General features: G+C 40.8%; 1 protein-coding gene across 10 annotated transcripts in view; it reads left to right on the top strand.

Annotated features, from left to right (window-relative positions):
- trpm3 (transient receptor potential cation channel, subfamily M, member 3) overlaps positions 1-23,771 on the top strand; it is a 151,711-nt gene that overhangs the window by 38,707 nt on the left and 89,233 nt on the right. Inside the window, exon 1 of one of the 10 annotated variants that reach the window (XM_042422296.1) lies at positions 3,835-4,045. The exons of the other annotated variants lie outside the window; for them this stretch is intronic. Coding sequence (XP_042278230.1) covers positions 3,956-4,045 — 90 coding nt within the window. The 5' untranslated portion in view covers positions 3,835-3,955. Of the gene's footprint in view, positions 1-3,834; positions 4,046-23,771 lie in introns of those variants that run through there. 10 annotated transcript variants of the gene reach the window in all.

Here is a 23,771-nt window from a genome sequence, read left to right as displayed (position 1 = left end):
TCAGGAGATTCTGGCCTCGCTTGAGTGACAGGTGGAAATGGGCTTCTTTCTCACTCCTGTCACAGTGCAGATAGGCGATGTCACAAGGTCCACCTGTAACAGAGATGTCTCCGTGAAGAAATGGGCTACAGAACACCCACTCAAGTGTTATTACACATAAATATGCTCATACACACACAACGTACATACAGCAGATGATGGAATGTGCAGTTTCCTCACGACTACTTGTTGCGTTGTGAGTAAATTACTCACCGAAGCACACACACATTTACACACTTTTACACGAAACCCATATATACACCCATGCTCATACATCATGGTACGAGTACAGGACTATGTGTGTAGCGGTTGATTCCGTTACATTTCCATGTAACAGTCCTCTCCCCACAACAAAACATTTTTGGATATTTATAGCCTTCAGGTATAAAGCTCACAGTGATGAAGCACTTAAGTAATTCACAGTAAATTGCCTCCCTCATCTGCCAAGTTAAGCTCCCAATGGAAGAAATTGATCAATTAAATGTCATCTTGTCTAGTCTTGTTCTCTGCCAGTGCTTTAATACCTTTTAAAGTTGTGATAATTGGTGTAGCCAAGAAGAGCGAGAGGACAGACTCTCTCAGTCTGCATCAGGTGTGTTGAACTGATGCCCCCTGGTGGTTGAAGTGTTACTTTTTAGGCAGGCACATAATATAGACTTCACCTCCTCCTTAACCTAATGCATCTAGTAATTAGATGGCAGTCACTCTAGTTCTAAAGTAATAAAGTAACCTGCAGTTTGATAATGATTTTGTTGTATGACTGGAGTGTAAAATATGAGTCAGGTTTGAATGCTGGAGCCCAGGCTGAGATGGTTATTGTGCATTAGAAGGTTGCCATCTAGAGTTAGGAAGGAGACAGTGCAGGGTGATTGTGATGTGTTTGCTGAACCATTTCATAGGGTGCAATGGAGAAGTGTGAAGTGAGAGGGTTAAGAGGAAAAGGCACACTCCACCCACTCCTTCCTCACACACACTCACACACACACACACACACATACAGACACGTCATCTCTACAATGACTGGCTGTACAGTTGACAGACAGATCTCCCAGAGTTCTCGGAGGTCCCCGGGGGAGCCGGTGGTCAGTGAGGTGGATATTCTTAATGTCAGTCCCTGACCGTCAGGGCAAAACCCCCACTAACTGTGAGGTGGTGACTCACTCAGACAGTAATTAGGACATTTACTAATACAGTATGTTGCTCTAAACTATCACTGATGTATTAGAATACCATACCAGCAAAGTACAGTTTGAGAGTAATATGGTAGTATACAGGGCACAAAATTAGCACCAGCGACCAGCCAACTGCTGGTAAAATATGCAAGTGGCAGGTTAGATTTGCTTCACTCACCAACAGAAAAAACAGTGGTAATCTATTGAGTGACTGGCAAAATTTGAATATTCACTACTCATTTGGCCGGTGGACAAAAAAGTTAATTTTGCACCCTGGCAGAATCATTCATATTTTGTCATATTGTGTTGCACTGCAGCAACTCTTTCATTACAGTTCATTACATATTATTCTTTGCTCTTTATTTTGCTTTTAGGAGAACTCTGAAAGCCTGTCTTGCTTCACTGAATCAGGTTCTTTAACTACAGCTGAGCTTAATATTCCCTGAAGGTTCCCTTTTATGAAATCGCAAATGTAAGACAAACTGCTTCCTTTATAGTTCATGTCCATATTATAAGCTCACCTTTTATTTGCACAGATATATCGCCTCAACCGAGCTGGAGCATGTGTTGCACCGGTACTTACGCTTTATACTTCAGATATTGTGATACTCGGTGTAGCTGCATTCATTGTGACGTTAATCTGAACCTTGTTTTTCCACTGACATTGAACAGTACATCTAACAGAAGGTGTCATGAGTTGTCATCAAGACCTCTGAACCCTCAGTGCTTCTTATCTCTACACCAGAGGATCAGATCACACTGATTCCCTTCTTGACCAGTCCAAACATGCTGAATCTATCACAGAGAGAGTTGTTGATTTGTGTTTTTCATATCTTTTGTTTTGATGAGAGTTTGTGTTTTCAGTAAGTCGCTGGAGACAAAAAGTCTGATTGACTATAATTGCAAATAAAGGCACACCAAATTCACTGTAGGGCTTGAACCAGCAGCATCTACAAAATGAAATTTTCATGTGGCCCTAAGACAACGAAAATATTAAATTAATCTCAGACCTTTGTAGAAATCGATGACAAAAATGCTTCATACCTTGTGTGTCGATACATTGACGTTCAGTAAGTAGGCTGCAGGAATGAGGAGCAGCATACAACTCTTTACAGCAGTAAAAATGGGCTTTTGGTGTGAAGAACCTAATTAGATGTAGTTAATTTGTTAGTTGTAGATAATGTAAAATATCATATATATCAATATCATATTGTAAGGTATAGGACTAATGCTGCAACACTTAATTCATTAATGCTACCTGGTGCCGTTACAGATTTGCTTTGTGTATTCTTTGTAAAAATGGGTAAAACAAGCCTGTATTTGCAGTTGGATCAAGAAATAAAGAGAAATGTGTATTTTTATCAAACTCTTCCACCGTATGTGAGTACACTTGTAAAGTTTCAGTACAAAAAATACTATTTGGGTCTTAAAGCTTGAAGTAAATCATAGAAAAAGGAGAAAATTTATTGTCTTTTCTATTAAACTTTAATTACAGCTGAACATTCATGCCAATACAGTAAACTGAATTGCATCAAATGGGGCATTTAAAATGAGTTGGTAATAAAGCAGTCACATCAACAGCTGTTTAAATGTTCTTATTTAACCCCTTTATAGCTTTTTATGCGTAAATGTGATGTCTAACGTGCAAATCAGTAAGTGGGTCGTACTCCTCTCTGCTGCCACCACACCAAATTGTTTCATGTGCTTCCATCTTTGAGGTCCATTGGAATTAACGCTATAAAACAGAGCTGTGACTCTGGTTCACCCATTTCTTTTTTTACCACCATACAGTGCCTCACCAGCTCTCTTCTGTCTCTTCCCATTCTCACCATCTTGCCTTCTCTCTCTCTCTCTCTCTCTCTCTCTCTCTCTCTCTCTCTCTCTCTCTCTCTCTCTCGTGTCTCTTTTTCTATTGCTCCTTTTTTCTTCTCATGCGCAGAGACAATCTTTTTCTGTTGCATCCTTTTCCCACAGTTTCTATTTCAGCTTGTTCATCAATTGTATGTGGATCTTATTTTGTCTCCCCCTCTCTCTCTGTCTCTCTCACTCCCCCTCTCTCTCTTTCTCTCTCTCTCTCTCTCTCTCATCTTGGAGACAGTGGTGTACATGTAGCCTCAAATCTAAGCCACTGCCTGTCAGGCTGCTCCGTTTATGCGCTCTGCGCTGCTCTCCTTTCCTCTCCTCTCCCCTCTGCGCTATACTGCACTGCACTGCTCGTCTCTCGTCTTCTCACATCTCCACCTTTCCTCCCTCTCTTTCTCTCTTCTTTCTCCATCTCTACCTGCATCCCTCTCACACTACGCACTCTTCTCTCTGTTGTGCATTCCTGCGCTCTGCTCCTCTGTTTGGGAAAATACTGTACACTCTTGGTTTTTTCGCGCCAGAGCTGAGAACACTCAGGCTACTGGTGGAAGAGGAATCTGATGCTCTTGGTCTTCCAGCTTTGGCTTGCCTCTGTGGACTCTGTGGATCTGTGTAGGCCGGAGAGGAGGAGAGGGCAGGGAGGGAGGGGAGAGGGCGCTGAGAGCTGCCCAGGTGAGAGCTTCATCTGCTTGGGGAAGTAAAGGCTTCAAGGTGGTGGTTGATGGTTGTCCGTCGTGGGTCATGCCCTGGGACTTGTGTGGTATTTGGCAGTTGGAGTTGGAGACCCTCTCCCATTTTTGCCCCCCTAGTGGGGCAACACTGATCCTGGTGCCGGGAAAAGCTGCCAGGCACCAGTGGCCGCACCGTGAAGAGTGGGCACCATGAACCAGCTGGACGCACCACGGCCAATCAACTGGACCATCAGAAAACTGTGCCATGCAGCTTTCCTGCCATCTGTACGCCTGCTAAAGGTAAAAGAACACAGAGCAAAGGAGAGTGGGAATGAACTAAAAAATAAATGCCCTGGGGAATGTTTAGTAAAATATGTCAGGCAGCCCTTCTGGTATCCTGCTACTTCCAAAGGAAGATAAGTAGAAAAAGATGTGAGGCAAGAGGCAATGCAAAATGAATGCTGGAAAAGGTGCTCTGCCACATCTTTGGCTTCCTTCAAGTGTACTTAGTGCAGAATGGATGTACAGCAGGAATTAAGAAGGGATAGAGTGAAGGATGCTGTGAGAAATGGAGAGAAGTGTGGCAGAACACAGTCAGGGTTTGGAAGTATGGGAATGCGCAAAGAGGGGGAGGACAAAAATGGGGACAGAAAATCCATGAAGTTAGGAAATGGAAGAAGTGGTGAAAGAGAAAAAGATCATTTATGAATGATTGAAAGCAAGAAAAAAATAAAGATAAGACATGGACAACAAGAGATGGAAAGAAATCAGGGGGTGAAAGTGGATTACTGGAGTCCAGTGTTGGATATAAGAAGAGGGATGCGTAAAGGGTGAAGGTGAAAGCATGAAATGTGGACTGATAAAGAGACCAAACGAATGAAAAGAGAGAGGGAGGAAGGAAAAAGGTAGATGAGGAACGAAAGAGAAGAGAGGATTTGTACAGATGGGTGAGCAGAGATCTTAAATTGGAGCTTACGGACAGGACTGAGGAGATTTAGGAACAATGTGGATGTGCAACATCAAATCCCGGTTGACAGCTTTTTAAAATAAATTCAACAGTGCACCTCAGTGTAAAGTTCCCTTGTTGGACTTGTGTATTTTGATTGTTGAGTGAGGTTAGTGTAGTAGGCTAACCACACCTTTTCACCTCACCATATGTTTGTGTGTGTGTGTGCATAATGCGTGTATGTGTGTGTGTGTGGACCAGGTATTCCTCACGTTATGGGGACTCACCTCCCTTATGGGGACAAAAAGCAAGTCCCCTTAACATAAATCATTAGTTTTGGGGTGAAGACTTGGTTTAAAGTTAAGGTTAGTTTAGTGTTATGTTAAGGTTAGGGTTAGACATGTATTGGTTATGGTTAAGGTTAGGATAAGTCTTCAGTCCATGTAATGTCCTCTGAAGTGATGGAAACACAACTATGTGTGTGTGTGTGTATGAATCAGTGTATATCTGTGTTCCTTAGCATGTGTGTGGGTGCATCTGTATACTACATTCATGTTTTATAGCCTCTGTAAATCCAAAGTACTTTTATATGGCTTGTTTACAGACATTTGTAGCCTAAAACCTCATCTTTATTTATTGATTTGCTTTTATAAGCCAGTTACAGGCACGCTGTAAGGAGGGCTATTGTTGGAGGTCTTGAATGCCTCTTCTTCACTCTCCTTTGATCTGGCTTTATCAAAGTGTTTCATAGAACAGTGTCGCTGTGATGTTGAACCACACAACCAGAGTGCCTTGGCTCACATGTCATGCATTTGCATTTGTATAGCCTGGTTAAATGAATATCATTGTAATCCTTGAGTGAATGTGCATAGGGTCTATGTGCGTGTGTCTGTCTGAGGACGTACATAGCGGTGTTGCTAACACGTTTTATTTTGGAACTTTACACGAGGATGACATTTTGTCACTTATGAATATGTTTGTTTAGACTTGACTGTTCAAAGCACCAAGGTGCTGTAGAAGAAAGCAATGTATTCCTTTTGGGGAGGAAAGAGCTCCTATATCATCAAAATCATAGCTAATTTTATTCATAATTTTATCAGTAAAGACGTTAAAACCACTCCAAGCACGCCCAAAAAGTGAACTGACACAAATTAGATTAATTAGAAATTATTTTCTGGCTTAGCTGGATCCCTGAGTATTAACACTTGAATAGATGATGTTATCAAGGGAGACTTTTTGGATTTGATACATTCACACTGAATAAGCGACTCCTTTGGTGGATTCATAATTACACCAAATTATTTTTTATTTGAATTTAAAGCTCCCAGCTGTGAATCAAAAAATGTTCCCATCCTCTATCCCCTCTGTATGTCCTAGGTAATGTTTACGAAGCAGCTCCAGAATTAACGACATCATTACCACAGTGTTGTCTCTGTATTTTAGCTCAAAAGACGCTTGCTCAAATTTATAAAAAATGAGTCGTACAGTAATGTATGTCAGTGTTTTTGAATGGTTGATCTGTCACTTTGAAGTTAAAGACATACAGTTTCGGTGGCAGCTGAATCTGTAGCATTTGCTGTGTAAGTGCCATGGATGAAGATAGAGAGGACTGTGGTCCCTGAAACTATGTTTACTGTATGCAAATCCATCCTGACATCAGGCTGTCAGTGTGAAAATAAACTAACAGGTCTGTCATGATTGTTGGACGTTTCTGCATGACAAGCACTTTCCTCCCATGTCCCTCTAACCTGCTCACTGCTGCCAACTGCATATGTGTGTGCACGTGAGTGTGACTACAATTTATAGGCTGTCAAGGATGTTTTCTGTCTTTCTTTGGCAGGAAAATATTGTCCAACAGATTGTGTGTGTGTGTGTGTATTTGTGTTTGTGCGTAGGTGTGTGGTTGTGATATGCACGTGCTTTTCTATTATGAGTATGTGCATTTTCAATGCAGTGCTACAGGCACAGTTCACGTTGCAACACATATGTAGTTCTGGTATGTGAGCATATGATCTGCTCAGAATGAGAGGAATTGTTACAGAAAGCACATTTCATAAACACTGAAATCTTCACGTGTCATATTAAATTGCCATTGAGGATATGAATAACTAATAATGGTCTTTGTACCTGGAGACAGACAGGTAATAATAATAGTTTAAAGAAAATCAACTCCTGCACACTGTCAGCACTTATGGTAAATGTATTAAATGGCTGTTTTGGCCAAGTGACCTTCATCACACATTTCATCTCCTTAAAGCTAACACCAATAAATGCTAAACCAATAGCATGTCTTATACAAACACACATGATACTTGCTTGTACTGCAGCCAGTGTTTCTATATGATTCAATGCAGTTAATCAACAAGACTCAAGCTGAAAATATAGTTTCCGCATCCGCAAGTCTGCGAGGGTCCGCTAGGGTCCGCATGACGTAAATTTCGTCATCAGAGGTTGTGTGCGTAGGCTCTGTCCGGACATCCGTGTAAGGTAAGAGTACACGGCAATGCTAGGATCTCTGTGAGACTGTACTTAGGCTATGTAGCGCTTCGAGCTAACAGCTAACATCAGCACGCAAACATGTTACTCATGATGCTAAAATGCAGATGCACATATTTTAGCATGCTAAAATTTGCTAATGTCATTATCAGTAAACACAAAGTACAGCTGAGACTGATGGGAATGTCATTAGTTTTGTGAATGTTACAATCCATCCAATAGTTGTTGTGACATTTCACAAAAAATCAATGTGAATATCATCGTGGCGCTAGAGAAAGTCAATGAGATTCATCCTCTGGGGATCATGTATGTCTGTGCAACATTTAATCACAATACATTTAATAGTTTTTGAGACGTGGACCAACAGATTGACATGGACATCCCTTTAGCCATGCTGCTAGCATAGCTTAAACCACGTCCTTTACCCTTAATCTGACCAGATAGCTAATGGAGTTAGTTAGTGTTTGCGCCTGTGCGCATGAGACAAGCCTGAATGCTCAGATATTGATCATTTGCAGGTATCATTTTCACAGTGGCAAGACCCTGAGGCTCATAGTATAGGTGTGGGATTGACTCAGTTTGACATCTTGCTATTGACCTTTAAAATGGCAAGCAATTGGTCAAGTGCCACTTTACAGAAGAGTAATGTCCCTATTAGACAAGGGGGGGGGGAAAGAGAGGTTTCCTGAGCTGTAATGTGTAAAAAATGGGAGAGAAATCACACCAGTAGGCTAGTTTCGCTCTGCTCTTATCTTGTTTATCTATACAGAAAGTCATCAGAAACAGAGTCATAGAGCTTTTTAGTTATCGCTCTTTTATCCGGACCTTTTCTAAAGTGTTCTTTGCAGGATATGGTTAACTGTGTATGTTTAATCAAGTTATTCTGTTACTTGAAATCTCCTCTCTGCCAGAGCCTGCATCTAGTTTCTTAAATAATTATACTGTATATTGCAACATTGACAGCAGAGATTTGTACAAGTTTAAGCCTGGGATTTTGCACGGACTCATCGGGATAAAGTGTGAAACAGGAAAAGAATATTGGACAGAGAATTAGAAATGAAAAATCTGTCATCTTCTATCCTCTCTTGGCCACTTTAATACTCTTCATATTCACTTAAATTCTATCCGTTTCAATTATGACAGTCTCTCTTATCTTTCACATTTTGATTGTGTGCTTTGTTTTATCTTACTTCTGATGACCATACTGCTTTACTGCCTCTTGTCTTTCGGGTTATCTTTTAAGGAAATTCTTATTTCACATCTCCTCACCCTCTTAGGAAATCAGATATTGTTAATACCTCTGCAGTGCTTTACAGTGATTGTGTAAAGAAAATGCCACATACTGTGAATACAATAATAATCCTGTCTTTGGTTCTCATCATGAAGTCACTCATTTTCTGCCCTCCCTCTTGTCTCTACCTTTACACCATCTTTTCTCTGTCATGTCCTGTCTGTCTTCCTGTCCTTCTCTCTTTCATCCTCTCTCTTTGCCTCCTTCTCTTTTTTGTTCCCATCTCCTCTTTCTCTCCTTTTGTCTCTCTCTTCCTTTTCCTATTCCAGTGCTCCCCATAATCATAAAGCATAGATAACGCTCTATCTTATGCAAAATACATGGGGGACGGGATGCTAAAAAAATAAATATATCTCTAATGCTAAAAATAAATTTGTGCTACATAAAAAGATACTGTGTTGCAGTTCTTTGTATCATCTCGTTGGGCTGTGAGGATGGAATATGTGTGCAAGTCCAACATAATGATATTCATATCAATTTCCTATTTTTAATGTAAATTTTAACAGCTAGAGTATACTGTATAAGCAAGGAGCAATGTACATGCTGTCACCCATAGGTGGCACCACCCATTTTTATATCTACAGTAGATACAGTAAGAGATAGATTCATTACATGAAAAGAAAACTGTTCACGGTGTGTCTTCTATATGCATCTGACCTGTTTGGGGGTGTGTGGAGTTTTAAATATGATAAAGATGTTGCTCCTGTGCAGCAGCAAACATCACTGCACCCCAGTGTATCAGTTTATCTGTCGTTTAGAGTGTAATACTTCTCTATATTGCACAGAAAATTCTGTTTAGTTTGATATGATACTGTGAAAAACATCTGTTAACTGTTTGGAACTGGTAATCATATTTAATGTGATAATCACAGCAGCGAAAGTGTTGTAACAAATTTTTTACCAAGCTGAGTCTTTGCATTAGACTCCTTCTTTATAATAAATGTTCTGATAAATTACTAAGATTGTGACAGCAGGGATTGTTCCAATTACAAAGCTGTCGGAAACCTCTGATTATCTGATGAAATTTTCCATGTCGCATGATAATGACACCCATAATACGTACGCTACATTTGGATCTTTTTGTGCATTTTTGTTATTATTGCATTGCCGGGGCATTTAACATACATCTAAAAAAAAATACAGATGATCTGTTGTTCCCAATAATGTAACCTGTTTTCCAGATACATCTGTAGTTCCTGTGAAGGTAAACAAAAAAAATTATGTCACTTACTCACAGTAAACAACATTACAACAAACAAAAAGGCCACAAATAAAACAATGAATTACAAACCCCAGTTTAAAAAAACACAAACACAGCACAAAGAAAACTGGTTGCTCATCTGATATTTCTGGATGTTCACTTCTGTATAGTTTTCTCTCTACACTTTTACGGTGCATTGGAGGTCACTCTTGGTTTTCCCCTCCCCTCTTTCACTCTTACTTCCACACTTACTGACAGATCCCAACGTGTTGATAACAAATGCTACTTGAGTGTTGAATGAAACTGGAGGAAACCGCGCACTGTCGCGCACACGCCTGAGGGAGGGTCCTTTCCCTTTTCTCTCACTTTCCCTCTTTTTCATATTCAGTGATGTGCGTACAGGCCTCAAACTCGCAGAATGTCTCTAAGCTTGCTTATTTATGACTCAATTAACCGGCAAATACCGCATTTATGAGATTTCAATTAAAACATTATCTCACTAATGAGGCAAAACGAGAACATAAGCTGCCAATTAACACCTCATTCCTTTATTCAGGCTTACAAAGACTAGATTTCCTGTTTGGCTCGCTTCCAGTGAAACAATTTGTCTTTTATGCTTTCTTAAATGTCTGGATCTTTAAACAAGAAACCAGGTTGAGGAAACAATGTGTTGTCATGTTGTTTGTACTCATAGTTTCTACTGTCATGTAAATGCATTTGTCCCGAGTTAATGCAACAGAGAGTAAAGAATGAACCCACCTAGCAGTCAGCTGCTGAATCATTTATGAGAATCAACACCGAAAGGACCTGCAGTTTCAGAATAAATGTATAATTTGGCAAACCACTTCTAGCTTTCACTGTGGAAATTTCTCCCATGCTAATATATAAACATCAGCAGAACACACACACATCTCCATATATACAAATGCTGATTTTCATATCCATCCACCCACAGTTCCCACCTTGTCAGAACAGCTACACACGTGACACCAGCAGTAGAGTTATGAACTCTGAACACTGACCCTTGACCTATAAACTGCCACAGGGAATTTCATACTGGTGATGCAGAGCTTTTTAATTATGTACAAGGACAGTAAGTCATGAATCCTCCTGATATGTTTTATGAACTCTATACCAGTATAGAAAGTGTGACACCAGTGTCGGAAGAATTTATAGTGTGCGTTTATGTATGTATCGCAACTGTGTATGTGCAGCTTGTTTTTTTTTTTAGCCTACACTTTACATTTGGTTTGGATGCAGTAGTGCAGAACCTTACCTTTGAAGTATTTCACTGCCACCTTTCCTCAGCATGTAAGCAGGGTTGATAAGAATACCAGAGAGAAGCTGACTTGAACTCAGACCACAACATTAAAAACACAGTCATGTTTTTGTTGGTGAGAATTTGTATTTACTCCTACTAGAACACGATGAGGAATATTCATTTTCCAAAAAAGTGAAATAGAGGTGATTCAAATCCTTTAGAGGGAATATCAATGCCATAATGGATTAAAGGAATAGTTCAGTATTTTCAACATTTTAGGAAATACGCTCATTTACTGTCTTGCAAGAGTTAGATGAGAAGACTGATACCACTCTCATATCTGTCCATTCAATATAAAGCTGCAGCCAGCGGCAGGTTAGCTTAGCTTAGCATAAAGACTGAAAACAGGGGGGAAACAGCTAGCTTGACTCTGTCTACATGTTTAAATAAATCTGCCTACCAGGACCTCCAAAACTCAATAATTAACATGTTTGTTAATTATGTCTGTACAAAAACCAAGGCGTAAAAACAACAAGTTGTGTTGTCAGGGGGCTTATGTGCCAGACTGTTTCTTGGCTGGAAGCAGTCTTGTGCTGATGTCTTGGCAAGCTCAGGCAACCAGCGGAGATTTCACGACATCCTTGCACCCGACCAAGAAATAATGCTGTTAACCCCCCTTAACACTGCTGCATATCATTTTTATACTTCTGTAAGGTTTTTTGGTATTTCCCAAAATGTGAAACTCTTCCTGTAAAACCTCAAAGTTCAAAATAAAGTACAGAAGTGGTGTGTATGTGTGTATGCAGACACAACTTATTAAATCACTCTAATCAGTTAAGGGGTTACTGTTTAGTGTGTGCTTAGAATAGGGAATGAAGCCGTTTCATATCAGATGTTGGACTTTGTGTGTGTGTGTGTGTGTAAGGAGTGGACATGGTTAATATTCATTTATGCATGGATATTTGGGAGGTAATTTACAATTAATCAATAACTCAACAATAAATCAATAAATCCACTAATCAATACATTTCCATTTAATCACTCTCACATGTAATTGTCAAGGCTGTTAAGATAATGAAAAGGCACGCTGAGGTGTGAGGGAAGGATGGGAAAAGTATTGAAATTGTATCCCCTCAGGAGTCTAAAATTAGAGGCCTCTCTAATCATCAGAGAGAGCTGAAGCCATATTGTTACGGAGGCGTGTGTAATCCATCAAGCTGCTGTTCATGTTGACATGAAGCCAGCCAATCAGTGCTACTTTGACAGTGTGCTGAAATGCAGCCAGATTAGTCCAAGTTTCAAAATCAGCACCATGGACAGTGACTGCACAGCATGTCAGGCACAGCTCTAACAATGAGCACACAGAAGTAATTCAAATCCCAGCCTGAGAGTGAGATTTTATTTAGTTTTATTTCTTCCACTACATTCAGTGCTATTCATAAATCTGCTGCAGCACTGAAGTTGAAATTGGCTTTAGTAACAAAAGTGGTGTATGATGTAAAACATATTTTAAAGGGTAAGAGTTGTGGATGGTGGTATTCTATATTTTTCTTAATACTGACAAATTCCATGAAATGACCCAAATCAACAAAGTATTTACAAGTATTGCCAATATAGCCAAATGCTATATATATAATGCTATATATATATGCATATATCTGATATATATATATTTACATATATGTGCGAAAGACCTCTATTGTTGTACAAAAAATATTGAAATCATATCAGTGAGACACACCGTTGCACTGGGGGACAGGTTCCTTCATTACCAGGAGCATTGGCATTGTTGTTGTTGATCCCGTCTTGCTGATGTTCCCTTTTCATGAGATTTGTTGAAAATGAGAAAAATATAGAATAACACAAGCCTTATCCCTTAACAAATTTAGAACATATTATAATAATGTTTTTACATTATAATATTGTTTTATACAACCTCCATGATGTATTGCTTACATACATTGTCAAAATTTGATAGGTGACGTAGATGTGTAATGTTTGAAAATAATAATTCTATGCATTTATTATGGCAGTTGATATCTGTATAAACTAAGAATTTAAATAGAATATCACATTTAGCCCAGAAGTAGTGTGGGACTTTGGCTGTCTCTAGCAGAGTGTGTGTGTGTGTGTGTGTGTGTGTTTCAGTGCGTATGACATGAAATTACATACGTGCCCTTATTAGACTCTGCACTGATAGAGTTTCACCTGTTAAACCCTCAGACAGACTCAGGGGAATAGTATACCCATCTGTTGATGTCTGAACAGGTGGTAGTCTGTTAATAATTGATATGGCCTTGGTTATTGTGGTGTGTGTGAGTCTATATGTGTGTGTATGTGTGTGTGTAAAAGGCTGAATCATGATATCACTTCATATTCTAACCTAATATAAATGCTGTGCAAGCTTCTGGTTGACTGTGGTGTGCCAGCCTACACTACTTGTTGACCCATTTCATTGCTCAAAAACGTGGTAGAGAATTCTTATTTTTCACACCCGACCTGCCTGGTTGCTAAAATATAGGTGCTATTTATCACACAAAGAGGACAGACTGAGAAAACTGGATATTATTGTTCTCACTCTTTGCATATTGCTGATTTAATATTTTCCTCAGCGCTGAGGGATCAGAGGTTTGAAGATGCACACAGTGGTATCTGTTGTGTAAACAGTTACAGCAGTTTGGCCATTTGTAAAGGTGCAATGTGCAGGATTTAGTGGCATCGAGCAGTGAGATTGCAGATTGCAACCAACTGAATACCCCTCCCCCTCCCCTTCTAAGCATGTAGGAGAACCTACAGTGGCTGCAAAACCCGCAAAAAACACGAAAGGTTCTCTCTAGAGCCAGTGTTTAGTTTGTCCGTTCTGGGCTACTGTAGAAACATGGCGGTGCAACATGGAAGAGGACCCGCTCCTTATGTAGATATAAAGGGCTCATTCTAAGGTAACAAAAACATGACGATTCTTATTTTCAGGTGATTAGAAACATACTTATGAATATCATATTACATTTCTGCCAAGTCTGTTCCTCTAGATGCCACTAAATTCTACATACTGCATCTTTAAGGCATCAAATAAAAACAAAAATGTTTTTTATTAGTTTTTATCACTTCATTTTTGGGTATCCTGCACACATGATGGTTTCTACCTCACAGATTTGTGGAGTACACAAGTTAAGATTTTTTTAAATTAAATTTTAACAATACACTGAAAAAAACTTAGATATGAAGTTTCTTTACACAAAAATACAGAGTGAGCTTTGTGGCTTGTTGCTAATGATCTATTCTCCATGAAAAGATAACACATCTAGCACCGTGTCTGTTGTGTTGGGAGGGCTGGTGCTGCAGTGTGACAGCCAAATGAAGGGGAGTGAATAAAATATTTTTTTAATATGAAGATTGTTGAAAGAGAATAAGATTCTTTATGACAGGAAGAGTCTTTTAACAAAATGCTTTGATCTGAGAGAGCATCGGAACAGAGCGCTCGCTCTTTCTGCCTGTCCTGCCTTATGTAATGTCTCATTTCATCACTCGCTCTCAATCTGTACTTCTCTATCTGTCCCCTCTCAGTATGTCCTCTCTGCTTCACCATCCACCACTATCAGCTTCATTCAACTTGCATATTCTCTCTCTGGATCAAGAAAAAGAAAAACTGTTGTATCTAGTATATGTAGTAACTACATGTTCGTACAAAAAACTTTTTTCCATTTTTCTCAGTCTCGTTGCCATTGTTACATCTGTTATTGTTCAAGATGATTCAAGATGATAGACAGACAGGCAGATGCTTTGGTTGAGCATCTAGACTTATCGTCTGGTATGAGAACAGCTATAATCACTTTAAATATATAACGTATCAAATGCTAATGTGTAATGTCAGAGGTGTCGCTCGTGGTGATGAGCCCACAGAGAATTATCATCCGACTCTGTAGCTGCCCTTGGCTTTATGGAGCTTTGCAGGGTGACTTCACTGTATTGGTTCACTCCTTTTCTGCTGCAGCAGTACCAAACTGCAAACAGACACAGTTAGCAATCAACTGGTGAACACAGTGGTTGCATTCAGCAGCTAAAGAGCAGATATTTCCCTCAGGAGTTGATAGAGACAAAAAATAATAATAAAGGAGAATGAATATCGGACTTATAGTCACCAGGTGGACAGAAACACGACTCCAAATCAATGATTAAGTTGTTCTGTAACTGCTGGATGTGTAAATAAGCAGCTGTTTGCTAACAAGTTCAACATATCAACTCAAAAGGCAGTATGTTGGTTTTGTGTTCACAGCTTGTTTCTGCTGCCCCCAAGTGGCCAAAAATCAGTTAATGCAGGCTTTAAGAAAAAGTGTAAATAGAGATTTTGGAAAATTAGTTTATTAGCTTTCTGGCTTAGAGCTGGATGAGAAGATCAATACAACTCTCATGTCTGTCTGTTAAGTATAAACCCAGAGCCATGGGGCAATTAGCTTAGCCTAGCATGAAGATGGGGGTTCTGCCCCTCCAGGAAGCGTTACTTATTTTCCCACCTGCATTCTGCGAAGATCCGCCCCTACTCTGCCTCTGATTGGCTCTGACCCTGATATTTTACCCAAACCATCTCACTCCTCATGCCTAAACCTAACTAACCTAACCAACAAAGGCAATGAGTACTTTCCAATCAGGTGGGAAAAAAAATAAGGCCTCAAGGAAGTTGCTGCGCCTGGCCGCTGGTCACCAACATAACTCCCCTTTAAACCAAAGCTTGTGTTTTTTTACATTTCTGTTTGTGTCCAGATTAAACAGACTAGATGTTAAATGTGCATTGCAGGTGCCAATAGGTGTGTTTTTTATCTTTGGAGAACGCCAGACTAGCTGTTTCCCTCTGCCTCCAGTCTTTATGCTAAGCTAAGCTAATTTGTCCTCAGGCCATAGCCTTAGATCAGTATTGATCTTCTCGTTGAATTCTCAGCAAGAAAGTGAATAAGCATGTTGAGCTATTTTTGAACATTGTCCTGGTCCAACATATTCTGGATGAAAAGAGTTTGGATGATCGGCCAGCCCACAAAATTCCCGTTTTTCAAATGATTTATCTAATTCTGACTCTGGCACGTGGAACTAATTACACTCCGATGTTGTCATGTTGCCCAGCCTCCCAACACTCTGCTGCACTGCACAGTAAATTGAAAGTGGGACAGGTTGTTGGTCATGTTTTATGGCGCACACGCACACACACGCACACATGCACACACACACACACTTTTGTCAATACCTTAATGATCTCCTCTGTCTCCTTATATACTTCTTTATTTACTGCCTTCAACACTTTTCCTATTGACATCCAATATATCTGGAAGTGTTTTAACCACTCAAAAGTACACACAGGAATTGGGAGTATTTTTCTCCCTGCCCCTGTTTTCTTTAATGTCGCTCCAGAGGATTTCACACCTGGCTGTTTCCTCTCCATGTTTCCTCTTCATAACATTTTCCAGTTTTTCTCTATAACTTCCCACTGTTTTTGTACACTATTTCATTTCTCTCCTCCCCACTGTTCTCAGCTCTTTGTCAGCATCTGTATCTCACTCCTTATCCATCTCCCTCCTACCGCTGTTTCCTGCAGCTCTCGCGGTGTATTGTTTCAGTGGTAGTGATCTCACTCAGATCATTAGCTCTGAGTGGTGGCATCTTAAATCATGCTGGGGCAGCTTTAGTTTTCCCAAGTGCCTCCTACAAATTGTTTCCCTGTGCTTGCACTCGTGAATTAACACAAATATACACCAGAACCTCAAAACACAAAACTGAACTCTGCAAACACCATGCACACACGATGCACACACATACGCTTGCACACAACAGCTAATTCCCAGCACAACCCCCTACACACAAGCACACGCATACAAGCTCTAAAAACAAGTAAACCAGAGACAATGCTGTTTTATTGCGCGTGTGTGATTAGCCTGCTTCCTCTCTGAGTTGTAATGATACTTTTAGTAGAAGTGAATTTCCTCTCCAGCGAAATGGAGGAAATGGATGAGAAGTCTGTACCCCAGTGGAGGCATTAGGGTCTTTTCCTCGGCTGAAATGACGCACACACGCGCTCGTGTGCGTACTCATACACATGCATGTGGTTCATGAAGAGCGTGAAGGGTCTTTGAAGATCAGCTGTAACATTAAGCCTCAATTTTTTAAAGCAGATGAAAAATAGGCTGGATTCCTGCGTGTCACTACTGGCCTCATAGGAATTAAGACCACATGTATGCAAATGGATTTCTCCGTTTCAGTTTCCCTCTCCATCTTTCCTTCCCTGCACGTTAGACTTTATCCCAATGTTCTTTCACTCTCTGTATCTCCTCCCAACTATCCATCACTCCAACTTTTGTCCCGTTTTAATGGGATGAGCAGCTCTAAATCTCATGGCACAGCTATAGGACAGCACCCCTGGGAGTGGTACCAGCTGCAGTCAGTATCTGTGTGTATGCCAGCATGTGTATGTGTGTGTGTATGTGTACATGTGTATGCATAAGTGTGCCTATGTTTCAGTATAGGTTTGTTCCCAATCCATGGCCATGTACACTTTACCATCTGTTTGAAATATACAAGTTGGAGGAGGGAATAGGGCTGAGAAAATGAGCGAGTGTGGAGGTGTAAAAGAATGTGAGAATAGACCAGTTTTATCACCAAGGTAAATTAGATTGTGTGTGTGTGCGTGCGTGTGTGTGTGTGTGTTTGTGTGCATGCCTTTATATGTGCCTTTGTGCATTCATGTGTGAGAGTGATTATGTGTAAAGTTGTGTATGTGAGATACATTAGAGGGAAATGTGTGTGAGTGAGAATGTGTATATGTGTGCATTTGTGCTTTCATGTGTGTGTGTGTGTGGCTGTAAATTGGATATTGGGACATGGAAAATGAAAGTGAACAGCATGGCCACACAGGGCTATTTTTGTCCTTCCATCCATCTCTCAGTCCTTCACACACTCTCTCAGTTCTGGATCCCTCTCCCCCCCCCCTCCTTCTCCCCAACTTTCCGTCACCTTTTTTCGCTCTCCCTGTCATTTCTCCCTCTCTCCTTCTGCCTGATATATCTGTGGACATATCCTACCGGTTAGACCAGTCCCCTCTCTCTCTCTCTCTCCCATCTCATCGACTAGTCACACTTCCATCTTAGACTGTGGTTAGAGCCCCCTACCCTGAAGGGATGACTGTCATTTTACATCTAAGAGGTTATTATAGCAGTGCTCCACTTCAGCTTCCAAAGCGCAGATTTTTACACCAGTCAGTCTAAAATTATCTCTGCTATCCTCTCATAAAACATTTCATATGCTCAGCCTTTTAAATGTCCTGCAAAATTCTACAACTTAAAGCCAGATTGTCAGTCTTTCTCAAATTCATTGCATAATATTTAGTTATGTAGTCAGGTTTTTTTGTACTGTATATACAGTATGGTTGCACTGCACTGAACTAGCACTGTTGTTATGCCCCCGAGGAGAATTCTTTGGAAAATTCTGCAATAGTTATGCAGGATTTCCCCTTCATTCCTTTTTCATCTTTTTCTTAGCCGGTTCTACAGTAGACAGCTCAGCTATGGTACATTAATCTGTATCTATAAAAATTCAATTTCTGCCTCAGCTACAGTAAAAGATGATTTTCATACAAGCGGAAATGAGGGTAACTCCGGTTGACCGGTTGGGTAGCAGGTTGTAGATTAGTGGACAGGAAAGATAAAGAATGAGATCAAACGGGTCATTTTTATAAGGAGTTACTGTGTGAAGTGTATTGAGTAAAGAACAAATAAATGTTTCACAGAGCAGCTCGCTGGCATTTCAGCATGAATTCTTCTGAATGGTTGTTCTCATGTGTGCACAGACGGCACAGAAAATGCAAAAGAAAGCACGGATTGTCATTTGTACAAACAATTCTCTGCCTCCTAAACTTGCTTTTATATACATACACGTACATTACTGTATATTCTGCACGGTTATTGTTTTGATATATTCGTGCGAATACGTCCACGTTAGCTTCTTTCTGCTCTGAAATTCTTTGCAAAGCATTTACGGTATGGATGTTCCAACGCTGTGCCTCCATATAGAGTGTGCAACAACAGTGGCAGAACATCAAGAGGATTATACACTGTGAGGACAACTAGAGACTTAGACAGCGCTTCCCTCTCTGCTTGCCTTTCAGCCTGATCCCAAAAGGCAGGAGGAAACTAGGATGTATCACTTTTCTGGAGAGAAAGAGAGAGCAGGGGATGACGGGGTAGGCGGAAAAATAGGAAAGAAAAAAGAAAAGAAACAACAATAGAGGGAATACGGATAAGTGAGGAGGAATGAATGAATGAGCAGACAGAAAGAGGTACAAAAAATAGGATGCAGGGAGTCTGTTTAATGATGAATGTGTGCCCGTTGTCCTGTGAGATTGTTGGCAGGTGCTGCGCCTCTGAGCACCAGCTCCGGTCCTGCCAGCAACCTTATGTAATGAAGCTTTATAACTGTCACTCCTGAGATACCGCGGCACTTTGCCTTCCGTCTGTATAAGTGGCGTAAAGCAATATCGAGCTGGAGATCATTAATGGGGAACATGAATGGGACTTGCTTGCTCAGCTTCTCATTTTTTTGGTCTTTAACAGATTGCATCTTGTGCTATGACTCAATTAATTGTGTTAAAATGGGTTCATTTTACAAGAAACTAATTCAGATGTGATTGAAGTGTGATTTTTATGCATTTGAGATCAAGCAAATGGAAATTTCCTTTGCATTTGGATCAGCTGCTGAATAATTAATATGCTAATCAGTGTTAAGTGCTGACCACTGTGGCTTACAACAGATTGGACATAAAATTACAGATTTCATATATTTTTACAGGTACTTTAAGTGGGTTTTCTTGGCTCTTCCTAGCAGTACAGTGCCAATTATTTCAATGACATGACTGAACAAAGTTGGCCTGATGGGTAGGTGCAAAAGTTGGCTGCTTAGGGCCCTACAGCCACCAGGAGGCCCCCAAACCATGAAATTACAAATGTGAAATCTTCCTCTCATTAGTATTTATTCAAGATATTATTCACTTCCTTTGAAAGACTTAAACTGTAATTAATCTAGTTAAAAAAAAGACTTGATCTGAACTAATACAGTAAATTATGAACTATACTGATAACTAAAGTTAATGAGAATGTGCTTGGAACGAAACATGCATAACATCTGTTCTGCTCTTTCTAACATGACACACTCCGTTCACCTCTCCAGATTGTGTACAAAAATGCGGATATGATCTGAATACAAGGTTCTCGGCATGCTCTCCATTTGTTGCTGCATTTGTCGCTTCATTCGACATGTTTCCCTGCAATTATCACCACAGTTCTTACTCAAATTCTGACAGTCCTTTTCAGGTCCAAGTCACAGGGTCAGGAGGACAGGCAAACATTGCACGGTCCAGTGATCTGGGTTGAAACAGAAAAAAAACAACCCTTGTTGTTACTTGTCGATCAGGAAAGGTCAAAATTAGGTCAACAGTGTGTAACACGTATGGAGGCTTGTGAAAAGCCAGTAATGCACTGTGTTGATCTCTTACCTACCATGCCTTATGGTCCCTTTTATGCTTTTATCTAGGGCTACTCATTGCCCCATGAGACCACATCCATATTGTGTGTTTTTTAGAGCAAACCTCACGTTCCAATGTTAACCATGACCTTGGCTGTTTTCATGACATACTCAAGTTTTACAAGCTCTTCAGAACCACGTTTCTTTTCCTGAACTGCATGCGTATTACATATGTGTATATATGCTTGTGTGAGCGCACGTCTGGTTAAGAGGGTCAGGTGCTGAACAGTAGCTGCTGCCAAGGGAGGCAGACAAAGAAAGCCGAGACCACAGAGAGGCTGTAAATGAGAGTAGCTATTTGGGGAAACCTCACACTCCACAGCTCTGCACCACAGGTGCAGAAAGAAGCACACATGAGTCATTTCATGGGCAGACACCAGCTCATGAGTACGCATTAGGATGCAAAGTGCACATCCACTGGGATGTGTGCATGTTAAAATTGTGTGCATTCACCCTGCTTGCTCAAACATGCATGGGCACACATGCGCAAACACACATGCTCACACACACACACACACACATGCTATCTCTCTATCACTCCCATATTTGCATGTTTGTAAGGAGGAATTTCGCCCCATGGAATTGAATAGATTGACAGAGCAGGCCAGGCGAGTGAGGTGGGAATAGGGGGAAGAAAAGCAATTAAAATGGCAGTCAAATGGTAGCGGTGCAGCAGAGCATCGGATGGAGTCAGTCCCTGGCTTAATTACGATTAGCCCTCACCACAAGATGTGTCATGACGACACACCAAGAGCAAGGAACATGTGGTCAGGCTTCATGTTAATGTGCAATCTGACTCTGCTGTCATCCGTCTGATATTGGAAGAAAGGAAAGAAACTGTCAAGACTATAAATATTTGGTGTGTTTGGAACGTCGCTGTATGAGAGGAAGCTAAAAACACACGCTGTTAGGTGCTGACTGACAGACATTGTGAAGAACAGCTGACTCAAAGATAATGTGGGATAATTTCAGCAGCTGTTTATTTTCAGATAGAGGAATCAAAATTTCGAGCACATTGTTTATTTATATCTATTATTCTTCATTTGCCGCAATGATGTAAAGCTAAAATCTTTCAGCAGCACAACTAACATGCAAAATTACATGTATGCATCTTGAGTATATATATTGTTGGAAAATAGGCTGATTTCATCATGCATGTACTGTAGTCCCAACCACTGTCGTATCTTAGCAATCTAAATTGAATGGAAGTGTGAGATCCCCGGAGATTTCCAGCTGCAGTTCATACCCTCCGTCCTTATTCGTTTCAATTGCCACCACCCCCAAGTCCCCACTTCTCAGTGTTTGTCTTACAGGAACATGTCTGCGAGCTGACAGCCTGACAGCTCGAGAGGAGAGGAAAGAGAAAGCCAAAGAAAGGGAGAGGGAAGAGTTTAGAGCTGGAAGGTGATGAGGTGTTTCAACAGTGGAAAGAAGTGAAAAAAATCCCATTTGCAGAAAGTCGGAGACACAGAGAGCGGATGAGGACTGAAAGCAGTAATGAGTTGCTGAGAGAATGAGACAGCAAGTCAGGAAAAGGAAAGGAGTGAAGAGGTCCAATGTAAAGCAGATACAACAGGAATAGAGCGAGAAAACAGTGGGATTAGTGAGAAAGGTTGAGCACAGGAGAGGACAGCGAATAAGAGAGGGAGAAGTGTCAAAAATGGAGAATGAAAACCTGGTAATGAATGAGGGCGTGAAAGAGCCAGGCAGCGAAAAAGAGAAGGACAGAGGTTGCACTCGCCCTGATCCTTAGCCAGCTCTTTTTGCCTTATCAGGCTAGTCCAGACATGGGAGAGAAACATGTATCCACAATGCACTGTGGCTCTTGCCCATCCGTCTGAAAAGAACCCCTAACCCCATCCTATCAGCTCAGAGGTCAGCTGCCAGTGCCAGTGGCTCTTCATCTCTGGATTCAGGGAAAGATTTTTGTGCTTGGCAGACAGGCGAACACACACAAACATGCAGAAACACATGTATGCTCCAGACACGGCCATCGGCACTCAAAAGTTAAGTCCGGGTCACATCATAGTCTGCATCTTTATCTAAGGAGACACGTATGAACATTACATGCAAACACACGCTTGGAAACAAACGCGCATGTAAACCAACCATAAAGATGATGTTCTGCTGTTCGTGAATTATTGATTAGCATGTTTCATCTTTGTGTCACGGTAATAATAACTGTCTAAATTGATTTCAAGCAAAAGGAAGGCACTACAGCGTCTCTCCAGTGGAGGAATTGGAGGTTTTATTATAGTCAAAGTGGCTTTTTAAAGTTTTGCACTCATTTCTGCATGCACACACACGTGCGTATGTGCACCAGTCTGTCAGAACCAGAGCTCAGTCGCACTGAGCTGCAACTCCTGGCGATACTGAGGGAAGCTGATGAGTATGCTGTCTATGTTCACACATTACTTATTGCCACTACATTTATCACAGGGCTTGTTTAGTGACACGTAATTTGCAATGAAATGTCCACACTTACCTTATGTGCATTTAGAGACCAGTCAGACGTGTATTTTCCTTTGCAGGTCACTTCTAAAGGCCACCCCAATGCGTGTGTGTGCATGTGTGTTTGCTCCCACGTGAGCACCACCCTTTGTGTGGGATCAGGGTAGGTGTTAGTAAGTGTGACTCTCATTGATAGACATTGATGAGGTGGTTGATGAGTTTGCGAAGCCATTTCCTCAGCCGAAGGGTAAAAGCCAGCGGACTATGTGATGTCATTTCAACTTGACACAGGCGTGAAAAATCACCATAGAAGCCTTTCGAATCATTCCTCTTCCATTTGAAATTAGATATTGTGCACGGTATGAAAAAGAGAAACAGAGAGAGAGAAGGAGGGAGGAAGAAAGAGACTTATGCAGTGTGTGTGTGTAGGGGTGTGAATGCAGTGTCTTAAAACTCCCCGTGGAAATTACATTGAGATGAGATGAGATTCCCCATCCGCAGCATGCAGAAAAATTGTTATGCAAAAGTGAAAAATCTAATGCAAACACATAACAGGAGGAGCAATGTGACTCTTTGCTTCCACAGTCTCACTATCTGTCATCTCCTTTACCTTTTACATGATTAAAATATTTACCTCAGGACACATAAGTGTTTAGTGCAGGGTGACATTGTGTGTGTTTTTGCTCTCTGTCCCGTTGTTTCTGTCCATCTGTTCCTATAAACCACGTTACTGTTCTCAAGTTGCAGACTGAACCACACCTGTTTAATACACCACTACATGACAAATAGAGTTGATCAAACTAGAGTAGCAAAGGTTAAAGGTTC

Source organism: Thunnus maccoyii, chromosome 9 (genome assembly GCF_910596095.1).
Source record: "Thunnus maccoyii chromosome 9, fThuMac1.1, whole genome shotgun sequence".
Classification (NCBI taxonomy): Eukaryota; Metazoa; Chordata; class Actinopteri; order Scombriformes; family Scombridae; genus Thunnus; species Thunnus maccoyii.
This window is presented reverse-complemented; position numbering and strand designations above follow the sequence as displayed.